Source organism: Capra hircus, chromosome 25 (assembly GCF_001704415.2).
Source record: "Capra hircus breed San Clemente chromosome 25, ASM170441v1, whole genome shotgun sequence".
Lineage (NCBI taxonomy): Eukaryota > Metazoa > Chordata > Mammalia > Artiodactyla > Bovidae > Capra > Capra hircus.
The window spans coordinates 26,628,077-26,652,934 of NC_030832.1; the positions used below are offsets into that span (position 1 = coordinate 26,628,077).

The 24,858-nt window shown below is 50.8% G+C and overlaps 1 protein-coding gene across 1 annotated transcript; it reads right to left on the bottom strand.

Annotated features, from left to right (window-relative positions):
* On the bottom strand, positions 1,904 to 23,005 carry LOC102172404 (zinc finger protein 764). Its single transcript, XM_018039986.1, has 7 exons — positions 20,323 to 23,005; positions 19,898 to 20,011; positions 18,254 to 18,772; positions 6,964 to 7,295; positions 6,547 to 6,778; positions 6,278 to 6,391; positions 1,904 to 5,507 (listed from the first exon to the last, which is right to left on the bottom strand). The coding sequence occupies exons 1-7, from the start codon at positions 20,516 to 20,518 to the stop codon at positions 4,594 to 4,596; spliced, it is 2,421 nt and encodes an 806-aa protein (XP_017895475.1). The 5' UTR covers positions 20,519 to 23,005; the 3' UTR covers positions 1,904 to 4,593.

The window sequence follows — 24,858 nt, forward strand, 5'->3', positions numbered from 1 at the left end:
AACCCCATAAGTAGCAGGTGTGGGGCCAGGGCTTCATTCGGCTCTGGCACCAGTATTTCCACGTGGAAATTCAGTCTGTTAGTACATGACCGACTGCCAGGCAGCCTCCAGCACCTGTCCTCTCTCATCAGTGGGCCTTCAAGAGGCAGCCAGCCTCTGCCTGCCACACACCCATAGCAGTGACAGGCTAGAAGCACAGGTAAGCCTCTGATGAGGGTTCCAACTTGACCCTGAGTGTGTGTGTCCTGAGTTGGGCAACCACTTTATCCACAGAATCATCCTGTGATGTGCAGCAGCACCGGGGCAGAGCCTTGGTTTATGGTGGCTTGGCCCACATTCAAGGTAGGTTCTCAGTGTGAGAGAGGCACCTCTGTGATCTGCTTCCTCCCTGCATGCAACGGACCAACCCTCTGAAAGGCCTTCTGGGGCTTCCCTGGTGGTGCCATGGTTAGGAATCTGCCTGTCAACGCAGGGGACATGGTTCAAACCCTGGTCCAGGAAGATCATGTGCTGAGGAGCACCTAAATCTGTGTGCCACAACTACTGAAGCCCAGGTGCCCTAGAGCCCATGTTCTGCAACAAGAAGCAATGAGAAGCCCACACACGGCAACAAAGAGTAACCCCCACTTGCTGCAACTAGGGAAAGTCTCTGCATAGCAACAAAGCCCCAGTGCAGCCAAATATAAATAATAGTCAAATAATAGTCAAAAGAAGAAAAAAAAAAAAACTTAAAAAAATAAGTAAAAGTCCTTCTGTCAGATGCTACAAGCGATGTCCTAGTATATTCAAGATTTAAGGTACCCAGGAAAAGACCAGTCACGGCACAGGCCCTTTTGGGAAGAACAAAGGAAATGGGAATCTGTGTGTATGGCAAGGTCATCGGCTGGCCTGACACATTCGGAACATGCCCAGAGACCAACCCCTACATTTGTAAAGCTAAGAGCAGCCAGAAAAATAAGTTTTCTGTTCAGAGCAGTCGTCCTCTCAAACTTTAGCAGGCATAAGATTCCATCCCTGGAAATACTGATTCAACAGACTAGGGACAGGGCTCAGGGAGACAGCTGCTTCTGAAAAGATACTACATATAATTCTGCGGCAGAAAGGCCTTACTTTGAAAAGTACTGGTCTGGGGCAGATTTTAGCCTCTGAATCATAAATGTCTTTGCACATGTTCCTAGAAAGATACACATAAACAAATATCGCCCACCCCCCAACACTGCCCAGACTTAGGGGGTCTTTGGAGCTCAAATCAATACCCTTTACATGACCTGGACACATTAGGGATACGCTGTGTGGATAGGGCTCAGGTTTTCACTAGTACAGATAAGCATTTCTCCTGATGCACCAAAGAAGCCCTAGAAAAACCCTCTACCTGGCTCAACTTGCTTCGCGGGCTGAGCCTCAAAGACCTATGGTACATCCCTGGTGGTCCAATGGTTAAGAATCTGCCTGCCAATTCAGAGGACACGGGTTCAGTCCCTGGTCTGGGAAGGGTCCACGTGCCTTGGATGCAACTAAGCCTGTGAGCCACAACTACTGAGCCTGCACGCTCTAGAGCCCATGGTCTGCAACAAGCAAAGCTTCTGAAATGAGAAGCCCATATACCACAGCTAGAGAGTAGCCCCCACCTGCTGCAACTAGAGAAAGCCTATGCACAGCAGTGAAGACCCAGTGTAGCCAGTAATTAAAGAGAAGCCCTATCTTTAGCGGGGCCAGGGGGAAGAATCCATGCCAAGGAGTGAGGAGCTAAGAAGGGGGCAAGACTGAGGCTTAGGTGTTCCATGACTCTCAGAAACTCATTAAGTGGAGGAAATTTGGGTCAGGAGGGCAGGAAGCAGAGGAGTTGGATTTGGTTTGAGGGCCCTAAGCAAGTCTTGAAAACTTCAAAGTACTCAAGAGAAAATAGTAATTACAATACTGTAAATTTGCAAGCTCAGGGCAGGGTCTAGATCTGGCTTTGAGGCTGAGCTGAGAACTGGTATTGCAGGCTGTGTGTTCCTCAGGCAGTGCTGAAGGGCAGAAGGATGGCTTCTTTAGGGGATTAAAAGGTAGCTACTACTGCCAAGGTGCCTCTCCTCACTCCCACATCTCCCTTGTGACAGTTGGCAGATTCTCCCAGTGAACTTAAGGCTAAGAGAGGTCTTGGTGGGGCCAATTAGGTTGGAATCAAGTCAGTTCATCAGTTTACCTAAACAGTCTTTTCCCCAAATTTTCAAGCTCTTCCTTTATTAATTCCTTTAGGCTGACAAATCTGGTTTCTTCCTAAGTTAGGCCAGACACAGGGCTGAGTTGTCAGAAGGCAACCGAGGACATAGGCCCTTGCTAATCCTACTTGAGGTGAAAGGTTGTCCTGACCAGTGGCAGGAAAGAGTCTGTCTGTCCATGGCTGGCTGCTTCCATCACCTGGGCAATGCTGGACTCTGACCACAAAGAAATGAGTGGAAGATGAATAATGGAGTCGCAGGGTGATGGGGGAGGGATTCTGTGCAGAGCTTGGGAATATAGACAAGCACAGTTCCCTCTGGCTGCTGATCCCAAATGTTCCTGTTCTGGTCCCCCTTTGCTGGTGACGGAGATCCTAGAGAGTGAAGATGCAAGGTTTGATTCTGTTGGCCCTGGAACTCTCCTCTCAGGCCGGTTTTTCCCTTGCCTTGGTGGCTTTGTCACTCATCCTGTACCTGGGCTTCACTAACACTGGGCTGCTCTGTCCCTGTCTGGGAGATGCCTCCAGAACCCTGGCTGAGACACTGACAAGGAACTCAGGAGTGGTGTGAAGACAGAAGGAAACCCAGAATCCTAGCGTCTCTTGCCCTGTGTGAGATCGTGGGCAGGTTACTCAGTCTTTCCCAGTCTGTGTCCCCAGCTGCAAAAGGATGGAAAGCCTCAGATCTCTTTCAGTTCAAAAATGTGATGAGGGACTTCCCTGGTGGTTCAGTGGTTAAGGCTCTGTGCTTCCTATGCAAGGGGCACAGGTTTGATCTCTGCTCAGGGAACAAAGATCCTACATGCCAGAGAGCAAAAGATTAAATGAAATAAAGCCATTTAAAAAAAAATGTAATGAGGCCTTCCTATCTCAGCCTAAAGTGGCAAAGCCTAAGCCATAGGGCTCTCCCAGGGAGGCCCAAGAAGGGAACAAAGATCCAACACATCACAGGGGCTCTTGGGTCCTTCTCCTTCAGAAACAGGAAGTGCAGGTCAGCTGAGGGGTGCCGAGGTGGAGCCACCACTTGTTTGGGGCAACAGATTCAGTCCTGGAACTTCCCTGGTGGTCTACTGGTTAAGAATCCACCTTCCAATGGAGAGGATGCAGGTTCAATCCCAGGCCTGGGAACAAAGATCCTACATACCACAGGGCAACTAAACCTGCACCCCCAACTACTGAGCTCGTGTGCCACAACTAGACCCAATGCAGCCAAATAAATATTGAAAACATTCAGTCCTAACTGCCTCTTCCTGATGACCTGTCCTCTCCAAGCAGATGCTTCCTTCCAGAGGCAATTATGAGGGTGAGTTGAGTTGATGGACGAGACAGTCCTTTGTAAACCGTAAAATGCAATATGAGCCAAGATCTAACAGAAAAGCCTGCTTTTACTTCTTTCCTGCTGCCCTTTCACAAATGTGCTCTCTACCTGAATCCCTGATTCAAAAACAACTGAATGCCAGAGACTATAGTTTGTAAACTCAAATGAATACAGGAGGGGGCATCCCTGGCAATTCAGTGGCTAAGACTCAGTGCTCTCAATGTAGCAGGCTCGGGTTCGATCCCTGGTTGGGGAACTAGATCCTAAGACCACTAAGACCAGCCAAATAAATAAATACATATTTTTATGTATTAAAAATATATATTGTTTAAAAAGTGACTACAGGAGTCCAACAGGTCATGTAAATGAGTAGAAAATGCCAGATGGAGAGGGCCTGCTTTGCCAGAAACAGCCATGACAAGTGGCAGCTGACCCTGGTCAGGAAGTGCTGAGTTGGCAGGTGGGCTGAACTGAAGAGCCTGGGCTCCATTCAAAGGGGCCTCTAAGCTCCTGACAACGGTGGTTTTGTGGGAGCTCAGATCAAGCCGCCAAATCTTTGGATTTTTTTCAAAAGGCCAGAAACTTGTTTTTTTGTGTGAAATAGCCTGATTTTTACATCTTAACAAATAATTCATAACACTGAAAAATGCTGGCTGGTCTAAAAATACATGTATTGTAAAAGGCTGCTGGGAGACCAGATTCAGTACCTGGCCATCAGTTTTTAACTTCTCCAGTCAAATCAGTGGATAAAACAAAATTCTCCACCTCAGTCCTCTTACACCTAAGCTGAGAAACAGCCTTTCCCAGAGTGGAAGTCTAGTGGGGGTTCTTACCTCAGCCCTGACTCAACAAAGGGGGCTCTAGAGTCTGGGACCACAGGGGACAAGGTCTCAGCAGATGAAACTAGTGAAGGCCTAAGATAAAATGGTCCTCACCTCCCACCCCCAGGTCCAGCGGCCTCTGGGAATTTTGTGACCTCCCTGGAGTTGCCTGAGTTTGAGGCCCCTGAGGCCATCTTGGGCCTCAGACAATGTTTACATCTTCACCCTTGGCCTTGTCACCCATGAAGCCATCACCCACACTCCTGGAATATCTCTGGGTAATGCTGGAAGCCCACGGGGGGATCCAGGTCCCCTCGGGCAGAGGCCAGGGGCACAGGCAGCCCACCTGCACCCCCGCCCCTGCGCACCCCCGCCCCTGGACGATGGACCCACTGGTGCTTGGCCATGGCTGACTTCTGGCCAAAGCCCCTGCCACACTGAGGACAGGCGTAGGGGCGCTCGCCGCTGTGGGTGCGCCGGTGGGCGGCCATCTCCGAGCTCTGCCGGAAGCAGCGCCCGCAGTCTGGGCACGGGTAGGGCTTCTCGCCGGTGTGGGTGCGCACGTGGCGCCGGAGGTCGGAGGCATGGGCAAAGGCTCGGCCACAGTGCGGGCAGGGGAAGGGGGTCTCCCCGCTGTGAACCCGCTGGTGCTGGTAGAGGGCGGAGCTCTGGCTGAAGCAGCGGCCGCAGTCGGTGCAGCGGTAGGGCTTCTCGCCCGTGTGGACCCGGAGGTGGGTGGTGAGCGCCGAGCGCTGCGTGAAGGCCCGGCCGCAGTCCGGGCAGCGGTGGGGCCGTTCCCCACGGTGGATGGCCCGGTGCTTGCTCAGAGAGGACGCCTGGCTGAAGCCCTTGCCACAGTCCGGGCAGGCAAAGGGCTTCTCGCCCGTGTGGGTGTAGAGATGCTCCACCAGGGTGGAGCGCCAGGCGAAACTCTTCCCGCACACGTAGCAGCCATGCCGCCGGTCGGCTCTGGGGACTGGAGGGTGGGCAGAGAGTGGCGGGCGACCCCGGCGAGGCACCTTCGGTGGCTGCTGCCAACCATAAGGAAAGCCAGCAGAGAGGGGTTTGAGAGCCGTCAGCCCGGGAAGCTGAGTGTCCACAGAAGGAATCTTCCCCAGTGCTTGCCTCCCTCCTCTTTGTCCTTTTTCTGCCTGATTTCCGGAAACTGCCGGGAGACAAGGGGAGAGCTCAGACCTCAGCTTATCCTGGTCCTTGATGCCCACACCCACTATGGGATCAGAGAAGCCTCTTAGATACAGCTGCCTCTGGGACTCAGCTCGGTACAGGCAGGGAAGTTAGAAGTTACACTTTACCCTCAGTCGCGCAGGACAGAAAGAAAAACTGTAGAGGCAAAAAGAGAAGGAAGGACAGGGGCACAGTACATTCTGGGAGCTGGGGAAATGGGGGTTGGGGGACGACAATTGAGCTAGATCACAGAGCATGAGTGGATGTTAAGTATGCAGCCAGCAGCGGGAACAGCACTGAGAGGCATGAAGGAGGCAGGCATTGCCAAGTTCAAAGGGGCTGGGCACAAGTGCAACAGGAGGACAGAATGAACCAAAGGAACAAAACAGTACCAGCCAAGAGAAAGGAGGCTGCAACAAAAATATAACAAAACCAAAGTGAACACAGGAGGTGGTGGAGGAGCTAGAGAACAGGCTAACAACAGGTGGGGTGATGTGGCGCTCAGAGGAACTTAGAGACCAGCTAGAGGTCAGGGGCTCAGGTTCGGAGGAGCTGGGGAGTGGAGAGGCAGGGATGCCTGGGTCACACTCTCTGGCCCTTTCTAGGCTGAATCCAGAAGCTAGGCAGGGATCAGGCATAATTATAACCTTAGCTGGGAAAGCAATTCAGGCAGGAAACTGATGAGCAGGTAAGGAGTTGGCACAGGGTAACATGATGGGTAGGACCCAGAGGAGGTCCCCACTACTTCACCTGTGTCTGCTTCTGTAAGACATTCTCCCATCTCAGGAGGCCCGGCATCTGGACGCCACAGTTCTGCCTCTTCCTCCACCCAGGAGATGAGGGCTGGCTTGGTGCCTCGGAAGCCTGGAGGGAAGGGGGAGAGAACGCAAAGCCCACGCTGCGGGGGAGGCCGCAGCCCAGGGTCCCGACTTCCTGGGCCCTCCCACTCCACGTGCAGGATCCAGAGGCTGGGCGGGGTGGACGGGGTTGTGAGCACAGGCGGGCGGGTGGGGCCTCACCAAGCGCGCCCAGGTGGCCATAGGTCTCCCGCATCACGTCCCGGTACAGGGCCCTCTGCGCGGGCCGCAGACACCCCCACTCCTCCGGGGAGAAGTACACGGCCACGTCCGCGAAGCTCACGGGCTCGGATGTCCCCCCCTGGGGCCTGACCCCGTTAGGTTCCCGCGCGGGGAGCGGGGCCGGGGGCGGCGCCATCGTAAATGCCATCCGGGCGGCGGGCCGGCGCCACCCCTACCCGCCGGGGTCCGCGGAGCCTCCGAGATCCAGAACGCTCCCCGGCCGGGCTCAAGAGTCAGGGCGCGGTCGGGAGGCCGGGAGAGCAGGAACGGCCCCTCGAGGGTCCACGGGGGTGGCTGAACACTGAGGGCAGGTGGCTGAAGGTGCTCTCCTAAGAGATGGCGGCCACGCGGCCCCACGCATTTCGCTCCCGCGCCATCGTGCCCGTATGACGCCACCCTGCTGTCTCCAGGTGGCTTTGTCTTCGAGCCCTCAGCCAACATGGCCGCGGCGGCTACAGGCGCCCGGGAAGGCGCCGCCACCGGCCCGGGCAGTGGGGGAGGCGTTCTCCGGCGCGGCGGCCGGGCTTCCCCTGCCGGTCCCCGCGCCCGCCGCGCTGGAGGCCTCGCCGTGGCCCCGCCCAGACTTGGAGCAGCGACCTCCAGCCCCGACTCCGACCCGCTCCGCGCAGTGATTTCAGACGTTAGGTTTCGTGGCTGGCCCATCGCTGGGTGACTGCACGCTTCCCGCGCTGTCGAAAGTAAAAGAATGGAGCGGGAAAAAGAAACTTGATCGAGCTTTGAAATTCTGGGAACTTCAGTTTCAGGAGATCGTGGGGGCAGTCGGCGAAGGGTAGGATGAGGTCTGAGAAAGGTCGGAAGGACCCTCTTTCTGTAAGCTTACCCCCTCCCCACGTACCCTTCAGGACGCCTCCCAAACATCCATTTAGCTCTAGCTCAAGGCGAGTTGGCAACCCACTCCAGTATTCTTGCCTGGAGAATCCCAGGGACGGGGAAGCCTGGTGGGCTGCCGTCTATGGGGTCGCACAGAGTCGGACACGACTGAAGCGACTTAGCAGCAGCAGCAGCAGCAAGGCGAGTTCCTTGAATTCCTGGTCCCAGAGCCACTTGCCACCGTGCCCTGGCATGGATGGCCCACGAACACCTCGGATTTTGCAGGCTCAAGCTGAACTCATCCTTTACTTCCCTCTGCCTGCCGCCCCTGGGGTGTTGTCTTAGCAAATGGCACCAACTCTCTTCATCATTTTTACCTCCAAGCTCTCTCACTGGACACATTTACTGACTGCCTACTCAGTGCTTCCCACAAGCCTTCATAAATATACCCTGCCTAAGAAGGCTTGATATTTTTCCTTTGGCCAGATAAATCAATCACTGCATTTCACACACTTCATGGACAAGCGCTTCACATTTGCTGGTCTGGGGGCTTACTCTGGAGCTTTGGTCTGTTTGCCTCCTTCCTTCCAAAGGCCTCCCTGAGACCTTCGCAGACTCCTTGTATCTGGTGGCTGCTTCTCCCCAGGCCAGCTGGGCAAGTGAACCGATCTCTGAACTTCCCTGGTGACCCAGTGGCTAAGACTCTGCACTGCCAGTGCAGGGGGACCGGGTTCGATCCCTGATCAGGGAACTAGATCCCACAGGCTGCAACTAGTTTGCATGCTGAAACTAAAGATCCCGCATGCTACCATGAAGATCGAAGATCCTTCATGCTGCAACTAAGATTCAGCACAGCCAAAAAAAAAAAAAAAAAAAATCTCAACAGAAGAAGGGAAGGGGAAGACATAAACTTGGGAGGGGTCAGCCTGGCTAAAGAGAGAGGCTTGTTGGAGGGTGGCCAGTAGAGGACAAGGACTAAGGGCACAGAGTTGACTAGGGGCCCTAGTCCTCCTTGCCTCTCAGGCCCCCTGAAAGACAAAAAAGACAATAGAAAATTTCCATTAAGACTGAAGGTTTTTTGTCACCTGTCAGTGCCCAACCCCATCACACACAGATCCGGAAGAGAGCCCTGGGTAGTCCTGGACACTTGCAGGGGAGTCTGGACCCTCCTGGAGAAGAGCCTAGGGCGGAGTCTGCTCCCCTAGATGGGATTCTGAGGGCCACAGCACCAGGCTGGTGGGTCTGCTCTGGCCTCTGGCTGCAGCACCTTCCACTGTGGGGACAGTAGTAAGACTCCTTGCCTGTGTGAGTCAGCAAATCGCATGAGAGGTATAGCACTAGCTGCAAGTGACAGGTCCCTCCCCAGAGTGCACTGGGCCCGGACTACCCTGGCGGTCCAGTGGTTAGGACTCAGTGCTTCCACTGCAGGGGGTCTGGGTTCAACCCTTGGTCAGGAAACTAGATCCCGCATGCTGCAACAAAGACGTCACATGCCACAACTAAGACCTGGCACAGCCAAATAAAATAAATATTAAAAAAAAAAAAGAGTGCCCTGGGCCAAGTTGAAGGTAAGGGTAAAGCATAATTGCACTCCGGCTGGGGATGAAGGTAAGTCGTCAGTGCCAGGTGTTGAAGCTGGGCACAGGCTGAGGGCCTGGGAAAACCCCGACTACAGGAAGCCTTGGCCATAGGCTCAAAGACCACGTCAGTGTCTCTGACTCTAGGGCCTCATGACAACTCCTGTTGCTGACCCCTTCCAAATGTATCACTTTTCTGAATGAGTGCTGGGAAACAGATTCAAAACTTACATTTTTCCCTGTTAAATCTCCAAGGTCTACTCATGTTCAGGCTGATAGAACCAAACTTCACTAAGAAGCATTCAGTGGGTACCCAGTCCCTGGAAGCCCCCTTCTAGACTGTGTTGGCCAGTTGAGGGCTTGCAGGTCAGGGACTTTCCCACCCACTCCAGGGTCAACAGAGGAGATACTCTCAACCAGAGGAGCAGCTGTGATGGGACCAGGGACCTGAGAGACAGATAAACTGTCTCCATCCTAAACTTTTATTTTTTGGCCATGCTGTGGGACATGCCTTGGGAGCACAAAATCTTAACCACGAGACTGCCAGGGAAGTCTCACACTGCCTCCGTCTTAAACTTGAATTCACACACAGCCACTGACCTTTGGATGATTCATAAAGAATGACCTAATCATGGGACCACTTGGATGCTTCAGAGCCAATTAAGTGAGAAAGAGAAGGTCAAGATTGCAATATCCAGTGGGTGTCATAAATTCAGATCAGCAAAAACTAGTAAGGTCAGCGGTAAAGAACATGCAGAGGGTGTTTCTTACTCAACAAACATTTTTCCCTTCCAGCTGGAACTGGGACGTCGATTCTACTTTTCATCTTTCTGGCTTGCCTTCAGACTTCCTACTCCTGGGAAGACTACCTGTGTGGACTTCCCTGGTGGTCCAGTGGTTAAGAATCTGCCTTACAATGCAGGGGACTCAGGTTTAATCATTGATTGGAGAACTAAGGTCCCACAAGCCTTGAAGCAACTAAGCCCCCTGAGTCACAACCACTGAGCCTGTGAGCTACAACTTGAGTCCATGTGATCCCTTTGCCAAAACTAAGACCCAGAGCACCCAAATAAAATAAACATTTAAAAGAGAGAGAGGCGTGCACTGGGCCAAGTTGTAAGTAAAGGCAAACCATGATTGCACTCGGTGGCGTGGGGATGAAGGTGCAGCCTGAGGGCACCTTTGCATTCATTTAATGAAAATGTATTGGGCACCTCGGGCTTCCATGGTGGCTCAGACAGTAAAGAATATGCCTGCAAAGTGGGAGACCTGGGTTCAATCCCTGGTTTGGGAAGATCCCCTGGAGGAGGGCACAACACGTCGGTCCAGTATTCTTGCCTGGAGAATCTCCATGGACAGAGGAACCTGTCAGATGAGGTCACAAAGAGTCAGACACGACTGAGCGACTAAGCACACAGCACACTGGGCACCTCATATATGCCAGGCATTGTTCTAGGTGTTTTAAGAGAGATTCCAGGTAGGAGCTTTGCTGGCAAAGGTGCAGAGAGGACTTCTGGGCAGACTGTGCTCAGGGCTAGAGATGGACACAGAGCCACAGTTTGGAGACTTCCAGTACAGGGCAGAAAAGCTCCAGAAGAAATTTCTTTACTCTCTTTCTTTCCTTCTTCTTCTTTTATAAATTTGTATTGGGAGTATAGTTGATTTACAGTGTTGTTAGTTTCAGGTGTACAGCCAAGTGAATCAGTTACATGTACATTGATTCTTTTTTAGATTCTTTTCCCATATAGATCATTGGAGTATTGAGTAGAGTTCCCTAAGCTCTATAGTAGGTCCCTATTAGTTATTTATTTTATTTTTAAATTTTTATTTATTGATTTGATTGTGTTGCATCTTTGTTGATGGGAGGGCTTTTCTCCAGTTTCAGTGAGTGGTGGTTACTCTCTAGTTGCAGTGCCAGGGCTTCTCAGTGCGGTGGCCTCTCTTGTTGCAGAGCACAAGCTCTAGAGCGAGCAGGCTTCAGTAGTTGTGACACCTGCGCTTAGCTGCTCCTCGGCATGTGGGATCTCCCCAGACCAGGACTGAACTCATGTCTCCTGCATTGACAGGCAGATTCTTTACCACTGAGCCACCAGGGAAGCTCTAGTTATCTATTTAATATATATAGTAGAGTGTATTTGTCAATCCCAATCTCCCAATTCATCCCTCTCCTAAGAAATTTCTTGAAGATGGCATCTGAGAAAGGCAGTGAAGGGTGTGAGAGTTGGAGGGTAGTGTGTAACAGACAGAACAGCAAGAACAAAGACTCATTAAGCTAGAAGCATGTCCAAAATACAAAGATTCTACTTGGCAGGAGCCAATGAGATGGCGTGCTGGTACAGAAAGAGGAAGATGTTAAGAGTGTTACGGGCCTTGAAGACCAGTACAGGTTCTTTAGTTTTTGCACAAGTCTTGCGGAGCCAGTATTGGTATCTGACAGTGGAGGGTAACTCATGAATTTCAGTCAGACTGATCTGGCGAGGATCCCGGGAACCAATTATCATGAGGCAGGAGTGGAGTCAGACACCCAGCCCGGCTCTGGCTCTTCCCACCCACTGCCTTCCCTTCTCGGAGATCCGGGACGCTGGGCGTCACCGAACGCGGCCGGTGCAGGTTTTTCACCGCAGACACCCCACTCCTCGGGGAAGAAATATAGGGCCACTTTCACGATGCCCGCGGCCTTCTCCCCCCTTCTTCCCGCCGGGTCTTCACCGACACCTCTGGGCGCCCAGATCGGGAGCCGGGGGTGGACTCTAGAGACTCGGCCTTCGGTGCAGGGTGGGGGTGGGTCCCTCCAGGCCCAGGCGACCGGAAGTAGCTTGTAGTGGGACCCCCTCTAGGACGGCGGGTAACGGCCCCTTAACCGAACTCATTGGTCCGTGGGTCGAGAAATGAAGGCTCCCTCAGAAGAGGCGGTGGCACTCTACCGTCCATTTTAGAGAAAGGCATTGATATCTGGTTTATTCCCCCCTCGAGTTGTCTTCTCTTGCTATTCTGCCGGTGGCCTTGCAAGGGCCTCTTGCCCATAGTTAAGATGGCCGCAGCTGCTTCGGCGTCCGCGCTCATATCTGGCGGGTGAAAGGTGAGGCGGGTGCGCGGCTGCGCGGTGGCGAGGAAGAGTGGCCGCAGGGCCAGGAATAAGGGGCGATACGAACAAACGTCCCCTTCTCAATCCGCGAAAGAAGGCCCATTCAGTGGCCTGGTGTTTAAAAAAATTTTTTTAACAAACTATTTCTCATATTTTTGTTTATTTTTCATTTAGAAGGTTACAGCAGAATATTCAGTGAATGTCCTCTCCCCCAGCCCCCACCATACCTCTACTAACGGTTTCTTAAATATTCCTACACTGATTGTCTACGCCCTGCAGAGACATCTATCATTTTCACACATTTACTGTATCTTACTGAGGGCACTGGGACGCATGCTTCTCAGTGCCTTAGAGTTCAGGCATTTTACAGAAGAGGAAACTGAAGCCCAGTTAAGACCCAAGGTCTGGCCGCGTGTTAGTGACTGGGTCTTCAGACTCCTAATCCAGCCTTTCCTCCTGGCGCTGCCTCCTTCAGACGCCTTCCAGAAATGCAACATTAACGCTTCGAATTTACGGGCCCCTGCCGTCTCTGGGGTCGCACAGAGTCGGACACAACTGAAGCGACTTAGCAGCAGCAGCTGACATTGTGAAAACGAACTGGATTCTCAAGTTATTAAGTTATGATTGAAGTAAAAAAAAGATTTTAAAAAAAGTTTTAAAATGTGAGATGAATTAAGGGATGACAGGACTCATTTGCTTTCAATGCTCCATCTCAGTGTGCCTCCAATTCCAAGCTCTCCTAACAGAACAGTGGCCAATTATACAAGAACTGCAGTTGGTTCTGTGAAGTGAGTAAGACATCAATAATATTAGCTTACCTTGATCAATCACTTACTATTAATACATGCCAGACTCTGTTCTAAGTGCATTTGCCTGTTAACTCATTTAATCCCTCAGAACACTTCAGAGATAAGTACCCTTCTGGATCAGTAGACCACAGCCCCAGGGAATGACCTTACTGCAGGCCACACAGCTAGTGAGTGTTCTGACTCCAGAACTCATGACATCATGGGTTACTGAAGACACAATCTCAGCAACCTGAGAGAGGTGGGATTTTAGGCCAGGTCACGAAGATGCAGTTGTATGTGGGGTAGGACAAGAAGCAGGGACCTGGAAGTCAGAAATACTGCTTCTGGTCACCTATGCCATTCCACTGTTGTTCTGTAGTCACCAAGTCATGTCTGACTCTTTGTGACACCATGCACCTTAGCACACCAGGCTCCTCTATCCATGGGATTTCCCAGAAAGAATAATGGAGTAGGTATGTGATTCCATTCTGTTGCATTAAATGTAGAGAGAAGAAATTAAAATGATGAGCTCTAAATATTTTTTTTTATTTCAACATCCTAGAATTCGAAGTCAAGTGGGCCTTAGGAAGCATCACTACGAACAAAACTAGTGGAGGTGGTGGAATTCCAGTTGAGCTATTTCAAAGCCTAAAAGATGATGCTGTGAAAGTGCTGCACTCAATATGCCAGCAAATTTGGAAAACTCAGCAGTGGCCATGGGACTGGAAAAGATCAGTTTTCATTCCAATCCCAAAGAAAGGCAATGCCAAAAAATATTCAAACTACCCTACAATTGCACTCATCTCACACGCTAGCACAGTAATGCTCAAAATTCTCCAAGCCAGGCTTCAACAGTATGTGAACTGTGAACGTCCAGATGTTTAAGCTGGATTTAGAAAAGGCAGAGGAACCAGAGATCAAATTGCCAACATCTGTTGAATCATAGAAAAAGCAAGAGTTCCAGAAAAAACATGTTTCTGCTTTGTTGACTATGCCAAAGCCTTTGGTTGTGTGCATCACAACAAACTGTGAAAAATTCTTAGAGATGGGAATACCAGACCACCTGACCTGCCTCCTGAGAAACCTGTATGCAGGTCATGAAGCAACATTTAGAACTGGATATGGAACAACAGACTGGGTCCAAATTGGGAAAGGAGTACATCAAGGCTGTATATTGTCACCTTGCTTATTTAACTTATATGCAGAGTACATCATGAGAAACACTGGGCTGGATGAAGCACAAACTGGAATCAAGATTGTCGGGAGAAATATCAATAACCTCAGATATGCAGATGACACCACCCTTATGGCAGAAAGTGAAGAAGAAATAAAGAGCCTCTTGATGAAAGTGACAGAGGAGAATGAAAAAGCTGACTTAAAACTCAACATTCAGAAAACTAAAATCATGGCATCCGATCTCGTCACTTCATGGCAAATAGATGGGGAAACAGTGAAAACAGTAGCTGACTTTATTTTGGGGGGCTCCAAAATCACTGTAGATGGTGATTGCAGCCATGAAATTAAAAGATGCTTGCTCCTTGGAAGAAAAACTATGACCAAACTAGACAACATATTAAAAAACTGAGACATTACTTTGCCAGCAAAGGTCCGTCTGGTCAAAGCTACAGTAATCATGTATAGATGTGAGAGCTGGACTATAAGGAAAGCTGAGTGCCAAAGAATTGATGCTTTTGAACTGTGGTGTTGGAGAAGACTCTTGAGAATTTCTTGGACTGCAAGATCAAACAAGTCCCTCCTAAAGGAAATCAGTCCTGAATCTTCATTGGAAGGAGTAATGCTAAAGCTGAAGCTCCAATACTTTGGCCACCTGATGTGAAGAACTGACTCATTGGAAAAGACCCTGATGCCAGGAAAGATTGAAGGCGGGAGGAGAAGGGGATGACAGAGGATGAGATGGTTGGATGGTATCGCTGACTCCATGGACATGAGTTTGAATAAACTCTGGGAGTTGGTGATGGACAGGGAAGCCTGGTGTACTACAGTCCATGGGGTCACAAAGAGTCGAACACAACTGAGTAACTGAACTGAAAAAATTTTAAATTAATTTATTCTTTAATTGAAAGATAATTGCTTTACAGAATTTTGTTGTTTTCTATCAAACATCAACATTGACCCTAAATATTAAAAGTACATAATAGAAAAAATGAAAGTTGCTCAGTTGTGTCCAACTGTTTTCAACCCCGGGGACTGTGTAGTCCATGGAATTCTCCAGGCCAGAATACTGGAGTGGGTAGCCTAGCCCTTCTCCAGGGTATCTTCCTGACCCGGGAATCGAACCAGGGTTTCCTGCATTGCAGGTGGATTGTTTACCAAAAGTACATAATAGGGTTGTGTTTAGGGGTCAAATCATGGGAAATGAGTATGTCGTTTGAGTGCTTGGGAGTTATGGTACACCTGGGTTCAATCCCTGGGTCGGGAAGATCCTCTGGAGAAGGAAATGGCAATCCACTCCAGTGCTATTGCCTGGAAAATCTCATGGACAGAGGAGCCTGATAGGTTACAGTCCATGGGGTCGCAAAGAGTCGGACACAACTGAGCGACTTCACTTTCACTTTCACTTTCAAATGCTTAGTAGATATGTGTTAACTGGATAAACGAGAAAGAGTAGACAGCACTTGCTCTGTGCCAAGTGCTGACCTGGGCAGTTCTGCGTGACACATTATGTCTGGTTCTGTTCCCCTCTCGGTGGCTTCTCCTCTCAGTTCTCCCCCTGCCCCCCATAACTCACCTCATCCAGTACTGGTCACCCCTGGACCTTCACACCTGCCCTAGTGCTTAGGCTCCCTTGCTGCAGCTCTCTACGCTTGAAACCTCTGGGACTTACTTGTTCACAGCTCATGTTGGTCAGTTCACTGAACCATGCAGGTTCTATGACAGAAGTCTCTCAGGAGTACCGTTCTTTCCAAGGTCAGCAGACAAGGGTAACTGCAAACAAACAAACAAAAAGTCTTGCTTTCTAGCTTGGTCCCACTACTAATTGTTTCTACCTGGGAGCAGATGCCCAGTAGATTTCCCATGTCTCATGCCCAGGCTCCTCTCATGGGTCACACTGCACACTGTTTGACAAAGACATATATATATATTAATTTGGCTGGGCCACAGGGCATGTGGGATCTTAGTTCCCTGACCGGGGATCAATCCCTCAGCCCCTGCATTGGAAAGTTGGAGTCTTAACCACTGGACCACCAGGGAAGTCCAGACAAAGACATTTTCTGACAGTTTCTGACAGCAGGAACTCGCTCCTACTGAGTACAGGGACTTTCTATGGCTCCTCAGTGCCTACAGGGTGAACCTCAAGATCCCCCACTAGGATCTGTGGTCCTCCCAGATAGGTCCCGCCTCTTGGCTGCATCTGGTATCCATTATTCTTTACTTTCAGTCTTTATGTTTCAATCAAGTGGAGCTGCTAATCATTCCCTATACATGCCCATCCTGGTTGAAATCTTTCTCATCCTTCAAGGACAGTTGAAGTATCTCCTCTAGGAAGACTTCCTTGATTCAGAAGACCTGCCCATGTCTCCTCTTGGTCCTGCTCACATACTATTTTGTATTGTGTTTGAATAACAACAATAACCAATGTTTGTTAAACTATAATGTACAAGGCGTCATCCTGTATTATCTCATTTAATCGTTACATCAGTCTTTTGAGGTAGATGCTATTATTATCCAGGTTTTATAGATGAAGATAGTAAGGCATAGAGAGGTGACTTGGAGCAAGAAGTGACTTGCCCAAGTTCACAGTTACAAAGCAGCTGAGTCAGGATCTGAAGGCAGACAGTCTGACTCCAGAGCCCATGCTTCTAACCTCCACTCCACACTGTGTCCATCTTTTATCCTTTCTGGGAAATAAGCCTCCATCCCTACTTCCTCTGCCTGAAAAATCTCACTACAACCATTTCTTACATAATGCTGTAGGAAGCACAACCACTCCTTTTCTTCCAAGTTGCATTTCCTGGTATATCACCAACCAGGATGGTGGTGCCTCTGGACTCCTCCATTACAGCCCCAATCAATCTTTTGAATGTTGGTCCTGAGTCAGTGTGTCCCTGGAGCCCTACACAAATTCCACAGATGATGTTGCAGAATGAGGGAAATTAGTCTTCCTCATCTTGGGAGTCCTTTATCACCAGGCAGTGTCTCCAACAGAAGTCATTCAATATGATCACTGAATGTTGACTTTTTTCCTCTTTTAAGAACTTTTTCTTTATTTAGATCATTTTTAAAGTCTTTATTGAATTTGTTATAACACTGCTTGTTTTATATTTTGGGTTTTTGGCCACAAGGCATGTGGGATTTTAGTTCCCCCACCAGGAATTGAACCCTAGTTCCCTGCATTGGAGGGCAAAGTCTTTACCACTGGACCACCAGGGAAGTCCCTTGACTGCCCTTTCTCAGTGAAAGGTCTCTAGCTATGGTGGGGCTCTCACTTTCCTGCTGAGACTGCCCAACGGGCAAGGCTGGCTCCTTCACTTCACTCTTACCTGAGGCCCTGATCTGTGTTCTGCCCAGATCTGACTGCTCATAGGAAGTAGTAGAAATATGTGGGCAGTGCCAGTTTCCAGCTTTGCGGCCTTGTAGCAGTGAAACTTGGAGCCCCGGGTGACTCATCTGGAAACACAGCTATTGATACTCATCCCTGCCTCCTTAGCAGACTTCTTTTCATGATCTGAAGTGGAAAATATCAATAGTCATTTTCACTCTTTCAACAAATGTTTATTGCACATTTACTTTGCCACACATATTATCTTGTTACAATGTCAGTCTTCACAGTAACCCTTTGAGGTAGATATTATTGATCCTCATTTTACAGATGAGGGAGCTGAGGCTCAGGGAGGGTGGGTGACTTACCAGCTGTGCCTTGAGAGCAAGCTACAGACATGAGGTCTGCATCTGGTGCTTCTGTGCACTTCCCACCCACTTCACTGCCTGGGCCTCCTGTTGGTTGAGTGACCTAGGGCTTGACCAGGCCCTCCATCTGAGGCCTCCTCCTCAGCCTTAGTCCCCCTCGGCATTTACCTCTGCTGCAGATAAGCAGTGGGGATTTTTGTAGACAGTTTTGATCTTAGTTGCACCTGCCACTGAGATAACACTTTGAGGAAAGTCCAGCATCTCACTCTTCGTTGTTTTTTTTTAAGAAAGATGGGGGGAGAGGGGGTATCGAGTTTGATCTATTTGAATCTTTACAGGCACTTCTCTTTTTACAAGCTTGGAAACTTGAGGGATCCTTGAGGAAAGCCCAAGGGATGAACTGCAGGTCCCAAAGCCCTGACTCAGGAGCCTCCCTTGGGACCCAGTGAGTCCTCAGCGCCGAGGTCAGGCTCAAACCCTGCCAGCGGAAGCCGCTCACCCGCACTCCTCAAAGATGTCCGGGTAGTGCCGGAATAGCACCGGAGGGTCCCGGTCACCTCGGACCGGGGCCCGAGGCACAGCCCGGATCCCAGGCCTCCGGCCCCGCCGCCCCCCAGAGCAGGAACGGTGGATCCACTGGTGAGCTTCCACGGCGAACTTCCTCTTGAAGCGCATGCCACACTCGGGGCAGGGGAACGGCCGTTCACCCGAGTGCATGCGCCGGTGGCTGACCAGCAGCGAGGGGTAGGTGAAGCGCCGGCCGCAGTCTGCACACACGTGGCGCCGCTGGCTGGCCTGAGCATCCGCGCTGGGTACAGGGGCCGGGGGCTGAGCACCTGCACCCTGGTCCCAGACAGCTTGTCTGGGTGGCTGTGCTCTGGCTGAGGTTTTGCTGATGGTCGTGCCAGGGTTGTGTTTAACCAGCTCCTCAGGCCTCTCCTTCCCAGGAGCCTTTCTCGGTGCTTTGGCTCCTAGTCCTGCTTCAGGTTCCTCTTCCTTTTTGTTGGGGGTAGCTCCTAGGAAACAGGAATCAAGTTCCTTTTAAAAACACATTTGCTTATATTGTCTTAGGTTATAGGATGCTTTTCCTCAGGGAAGTGCCAGAAAAGTACTGCCCAGCGAATAACACCGGCTTTGAAAAACCATACTGCTACTGCTAACTCACTTCAGTCGTGTCTGACTCTGTGCGACCCCAAAGACGGCAGCCCACCAGGCTCCCCCGCCCGTCCCTGGGATTCTCCAGGCAAGAACACTGGAGTGGGTTGCCATTTCCTTCTCCAATGCGACAGTGAAAAGTGAAAGTGAAGTCGCTCAGTTGTGTCCAACCCTTAGCGACCCATAAGCAGGGTTCAAATCTCTTAGGTGGGCCTTGGCTCCCCATGTGTCAAATGGGAATCGTAATGCTTTCTTTACTTCACAGGGTTGTTGGGAGGATTACATGAGTAGAAGCATCACTTAGTAAATGCTTAATAAGCAGTAGCTATTATTTTTATGGTTCCTCAATTTTTTTGCTAGGATTAAGGCATTTACAGAGGAGGAAAGACATGTGCTGATGAGGATTCTGGTGAGGGCCAGTGGGGAGTGAAGAGCCAAGCTCTCAATTACTGGGTATTTTCTCTTGTACCACTTTGCTTTGCTTGAGGAATGTAAAAGGCAGACCTGAAGCTGTTTTCATTCTTCTATGCTAAGTTGCTTCGGTTGTGTCCAACTCTGAGACCCCATGGACTGTAGCCCACCAGGCTCCTCTGCCCATGGGTTTCTCCAGGCAAGAATACTGGAGTGGGTGGCCATTTCCTCCTCTAGGGGATCTTCCCCACTCAGGGATCCAACCCCTGTCTCTTGTGTCTCCTGTATTGGCAGGCAGGTTCTTTACCTCTTAGGGAGTTTTAGTTCCTGAAAATGAGAGAATGAGCACCATTTCTAGGACAGGGAGTCTGGGCTCCTGATTCTTATTCTGGTCTCAAGTTGTCTCAAGTTCTGAAAACTTTGTATCAGGTCTGCCTTTTTTCCTTAGGTAGTATCCAACATCGGTTGGCTCTTTCATTCCTTTAGGGGTGCCGGAGCTGGGGATCTGAAAGGAAACACTGCTAGACAGGAAGCTCTGGAACGCCAGGCAGGGAAGACCTGGGACCATCCCTCACCTCTCAGAGCTCCTCCCAGGCTTTCCCCCTCCTCAGGATCCTGGGCGGCGGGGCTCCAAGCCTCACTCTCCTGTTCCATCCAAGAGATGAGGGCTGGTTTGGGGCCTGGGAATCCTGGGAGAGAACAGGGATCATGGTGCTGGCTTGAGGCTGCCCTGGGAAGACGGCGCCCCTCGCGTCAGGGTGAGGGCATCTCCTCAAAGTTTAGGCTCAATCTGGACTGGGTCTCCAGTGCGCCTTCCAGAAGGAAGCAGATGTGAGATGGAAGGACTCCCGTGGGGGTACCTGAAACGTTAGGGATGGGAGGTGGCAGGTGCTGTTGGTGGGATAGGGCAGGATTAAGGCTTACAATCCTCCAGGTCCTTATTTGATCTCCCCTGTGAACCCCAGTGAAGCAGGAGGGGGGCTCTGACCCGGGGCCTCACCGAGCGCGCCCAGGTGGCCGTAGGTCTCCCGCATCACGTCCCGGTACAGGGCCCTCTGCGCGGGCCGCAGACACCCCCACTCCTCCGGGGAGAAGTACACGGCCACGTCCGCGAACCTCACGGCCAAGGGCTTCTTGCAACCAGGCCCGGTCTCCCCCGGTCTCAGCACCAGGAGCGGGGCCGGGGGCGGCGCCATGGGGCCTCCCAGCCCCGAGCAGCGGCCGCCTGGTCCCCGCGCCCGGCCTCAGCTCTCGTCGTCCACAAGAAGGGCTCCCAAGCCCGAGGCCCCGCCCAGCCTCGGCTTCCGTACGCAGCCAAGGGAACCGAAGGAGCAGGGCTGGGATTCGGGATTCTGATGGGGACAAATAGACCGCCTCGGTGTTTATTCACTTCATGGCAGCTTGGACACAGACACCAGAGTTAAGAGACCCGGAAGGTGCCTCCAGAAAATATGGCGACACCGTGGCTTCAATTCTGTCTGCCTTTAAGGGCCCCGTCCTTTGACCGTATCAAACATGGCGTCCGTCTGGCTTCTCATCTTTCACTTGCCCTTAAATACAATGGCTCTGCAGGTGGACTTGTAAGGGACTGGAAGGCAAAGGGTAGTTTTCTTGCCTTCAAGAAAGATGGAAGGCCCCGGGCCTTCTAGCACTCTCCCTGCCCGCGTCGCGCGGCGACGGGTGATTGGCCGCGACAGCAGGAAGCGGCTGAGCCGCGAGACCGGGGTTTGGGGGGCGTTTTCGCCCGGAAGTTTCGATGAGCCGGATGTGGAACCCACCAAGGACCTCGGCGTTTGTTGGGTCCTGGACTGTGTCCCAACGGCCCCAACACCTCCCGACCGCGGATCCGGAAGCGGGTCCTGGCTCCTGCGGAAAGACGCACACACCTGTCCTAACCCGGGGTCGCCGAGGTAGAGACCTCGTACAGGTTTACTCTCTTCCCCGCCGCGGCGCCCACCCGACTCCGACTCGACTTGGGAAGGTGCTTGGTGAAGCTGGAATTAGGAAGTTTTAAATTATCTGTGTGTGTGTGTTTAATTGGAGGAAAATTGCGTTATAATGTGTTGGGTTTTGCTGTGCAATAAGGGCTATCAGCCATAAATATATATATAATCTCCCTCTTGAGCACCTTCCCACCCTAAATTTCGGTTCAAGTTTTTCCGAAATAATTAATATGCATGGCTTTTAAAAATTAATACAATGACTTCCCTGGTGGTGCACTGGTTAAGACTTCCTGCTCCTAATGCAAGGGGGCCCAGGTTGGATCCCTGGTTGGGAAACTAAGATCCTGCCTGTGTCATGGGCACAACCACACCATGATGAACATGTGAGTGTTAACCATAAAATTCTTCCTTTATTTGTCTGTGTTGAGTCTTGGTTGCGGCGTGTGAGATCTTCATTGCTTCATTCAGGATCTTTCTTTGCAGTGCCTAGACTCTCTAGTTGTGGCTCCTGGGCTCAGTAGTTACAGCGCTCTGGCTTAGTTGCTCGACCATGGATTAACCGGGAGTTCCCTGGTTGGCAAAGTGGATTTTAACCACTGCACCACCAGAGAAGTCTTACTATAAAATTCTTTAAACTCTAGAAATGTTGAAAAGTTTTCACACTAAAATGTTGAGGAGGCAGCTCTGCTATTCATTCTTCAAATCATAAAGATATGCCTAGATGCCTTCACCTTTTATCTCAGACAACTCTGTGAAGTTGACATTGGTCTTATTTTGCTAGTGGAGCCAACTAAGGCTCAGAAATGTTGAGTAATCTACTTAAGGCAGGATGTCCCTGGACGTGGTTAAGAATCCACGCCTACCAATGCAGGGGACCGTGGTTTGATCCCTGGTCTGAGAGGATTCCACAAGCTGTGGAGCAATGAAGCCCTCAAGCCACAACTGCTGAGTCCATGTGATGCAGCTACTGAAGCCCTTGCACCCTAGAATCCATGCTCCACAACAGAAGGAGCCACCGCAATGAGAAGCCCTCCCACTGCAACTAGAGAGTAGCCCCAGCTCTCCGCAACTAGAGAAAGCCCACGTGCAGCAATGAAGACCCAGCGCAGCCAAGAATAAATAAATAAAATGTTTTAAAAATACATGCTTAAGGCTACACAGCTAGTGGGGACTGAGTTGAACCTGGAATCCAGATCTACCAATTCAGAAGAGGCTATGTGGCAAAGTAAAAGTAACCCTCAGTTCCCATTAATAATCATTTTTGGAAAACATATTCAGAGAAGTCTTTGGTCAAGAGATACCAATATTTGAGCCTCCAGCACCACTCCTTACATGCAGACATACTTAGTCCCACCAACCTTGTGTTTATTCTTTTAAGAGTTTCCTGTTCTAAAGTAGGGCTAGCAAATCTCAATGGGTCAGAAAGACCTCTCAACTGTTGACACATAAAAACATTATGGTAAAAATAAAGATGGAAGATAACTATGCTGTGATTTCAACTCTAATCCCAAGTAATATACTCCTTCTTAAAAAATTCCCCAGCATATTTCCAGCTGCAGTTCAGAAAGCAGAACACTCTGTAAGGGAGGAAATAACCCAGAAAGAAAAACCAGTTAGGTGAATTAGTTTCCAAGTGTGAGTGGGAGCCTCAGAAAATGGGTTCAACTGCTGTATTTAAAATGGATAGACCTGTGGAGCACAGGGAACTCTCCTCCAGGTTATGTGGCAGCCTAGACGGGAGGGAAGTTTGGAGGAGAATGGATACACTTAGGGGCTTCCCAGGTGGTGCTAGTGGTAAAGAACCCACCTGCCAGTGCAGGAGATGTAAGAGACACCGGTTTGATCCCCTGGAAGAGGGCATGGAAACCCAATCCATTGAGAATCTCTTGGACAGAGGAACCTGGGGGTGGGGCTATGGTCCATAGGGTCGCAAAGAATCAGACATGACTGAAGCGACTTAGCAGGCATGCACGGATACATGTATATGTATGGCTGAGTCCCTTTACTGTCCATCTGAAACTATCACAACATTGTTAATCTGCTATGAAACTGAAAGTGTTGGTCGCTCAATTGTGTCCCACTCTTTGCGACCCCTTGGACTGCAGCCCGCTAGGCTACAATTCTTCTCCAGGCAAGAAGACTGGAGTGAGTAGCCATTCCCTTCTCCAGGCATCTTCTTGACCCAGGGATCGAACCTGGGTCTCCTGCTTTGCAGGCAGATTCTTTACCACCTGAGCCACTACAAAATAAAAAGTTAAAAGGAAATGAGTTCAGCCTTCATGCTGAACACTAAGAGCAGGTGGCTGAAGGTGCCCTCCTAAGAGATGGCAGCAACGCAGTCCCAAGAGTGCTGCTGCTAAGTTGCTTCAGTTGTGTCTGACAACGTGTGACCCCATAGACAGCAGCCCACCAGGCTCCCCCGTCCCTAGGATTCTCAAGGCAAGAACACTGGAGTGGGTTGCCATTTCCTTCTCCAATGCATGAAAGTGAAAGTGAAGTCGAGTCAGACTCTTAGCGACCCCATGGACTGCAGCCTACCAGGCTCCTCCATCCAGGCAAGAGTACTGGAGTGGACTGCCACTGCTTTCTCCGCCCAAGAGTGCTACTAGTCCTAATTTAGGTGTTCTCTTGGGCCATTGTGCTTCCCCGGATAGCTTCCGTGATATCAGGGCTTCCCTGACAGCTCAGTTGGTAAAGCATCTGCCTGCAATGCAGGAAACCCCGGTTCGATTCCTGGGTCGGGAAGATCCCCTGGAGAAGGGAAGGTTACCTATTCCAGTCAATAGGGTTGCAAAGAGTCGGACATGACTAAGCAACTTTCACTCACTTGGGCCACTGTACGGTGAGAAAGGAAGCTTTCTGGAGATGAGATTCAGGGAGACACGGAGGGGCTCTGGAGAAGGGAATGTGTGCAAAGGATCAGAGTAGGGGAGGCGTTTATCTTTCTCTCGTCTCTGCTAACAGCAGCTGAGATCTGGATCCTGAGCCAGCACCTCTCCTTCCACCAAGGGGTAGAAGCAGGTATGGGGTCTTAACTACCTCCTAGAAGGGTCCCTGTGGCTCAGCTGGTAAAGAATCTGCCTGCAATCCTGGAGATCTGGGTTCGATCCCTGCGTTAGGAAGATCCCCTGCAGAAGGAAACGGCTACCCAACGCACTCCAGTATTCTGGCCTGGAGAATTCCATGGCGTGTATAGTTGTCTATGGGGTCGCAAAGAGTCGGACACAACTGAGCGACTTTCACTTCACTTCAAAGGGAAACACTGGCCTCCCTTGAGAACCTGAGAGGCAAGCTGAGGACGCCTGCCCAGTGCCCCACACTTCCAACCCACTCGCCTCTGGGCACATCAGTCCTCCCCTCCCACAAAGTACTTCGTCCTCGCTGAGCCGCCCGGGCTGCAAGGAGCGCGGCCAGGAGGCTGTAAGTCTCCAGCATCATGTCCAGGTTCATGGCCCTCTGGGCAGGCCGCAAAACATCCCTACTCCTCCGGAAATAAGTACCCGGCCACATCCGCCGAAGCTCCCGGCCCCTCGGTTGATTTCCCTCGTCCGCTGGGTCCCGGCCTCCCAGGGCACATCTACCACCTTCAACGG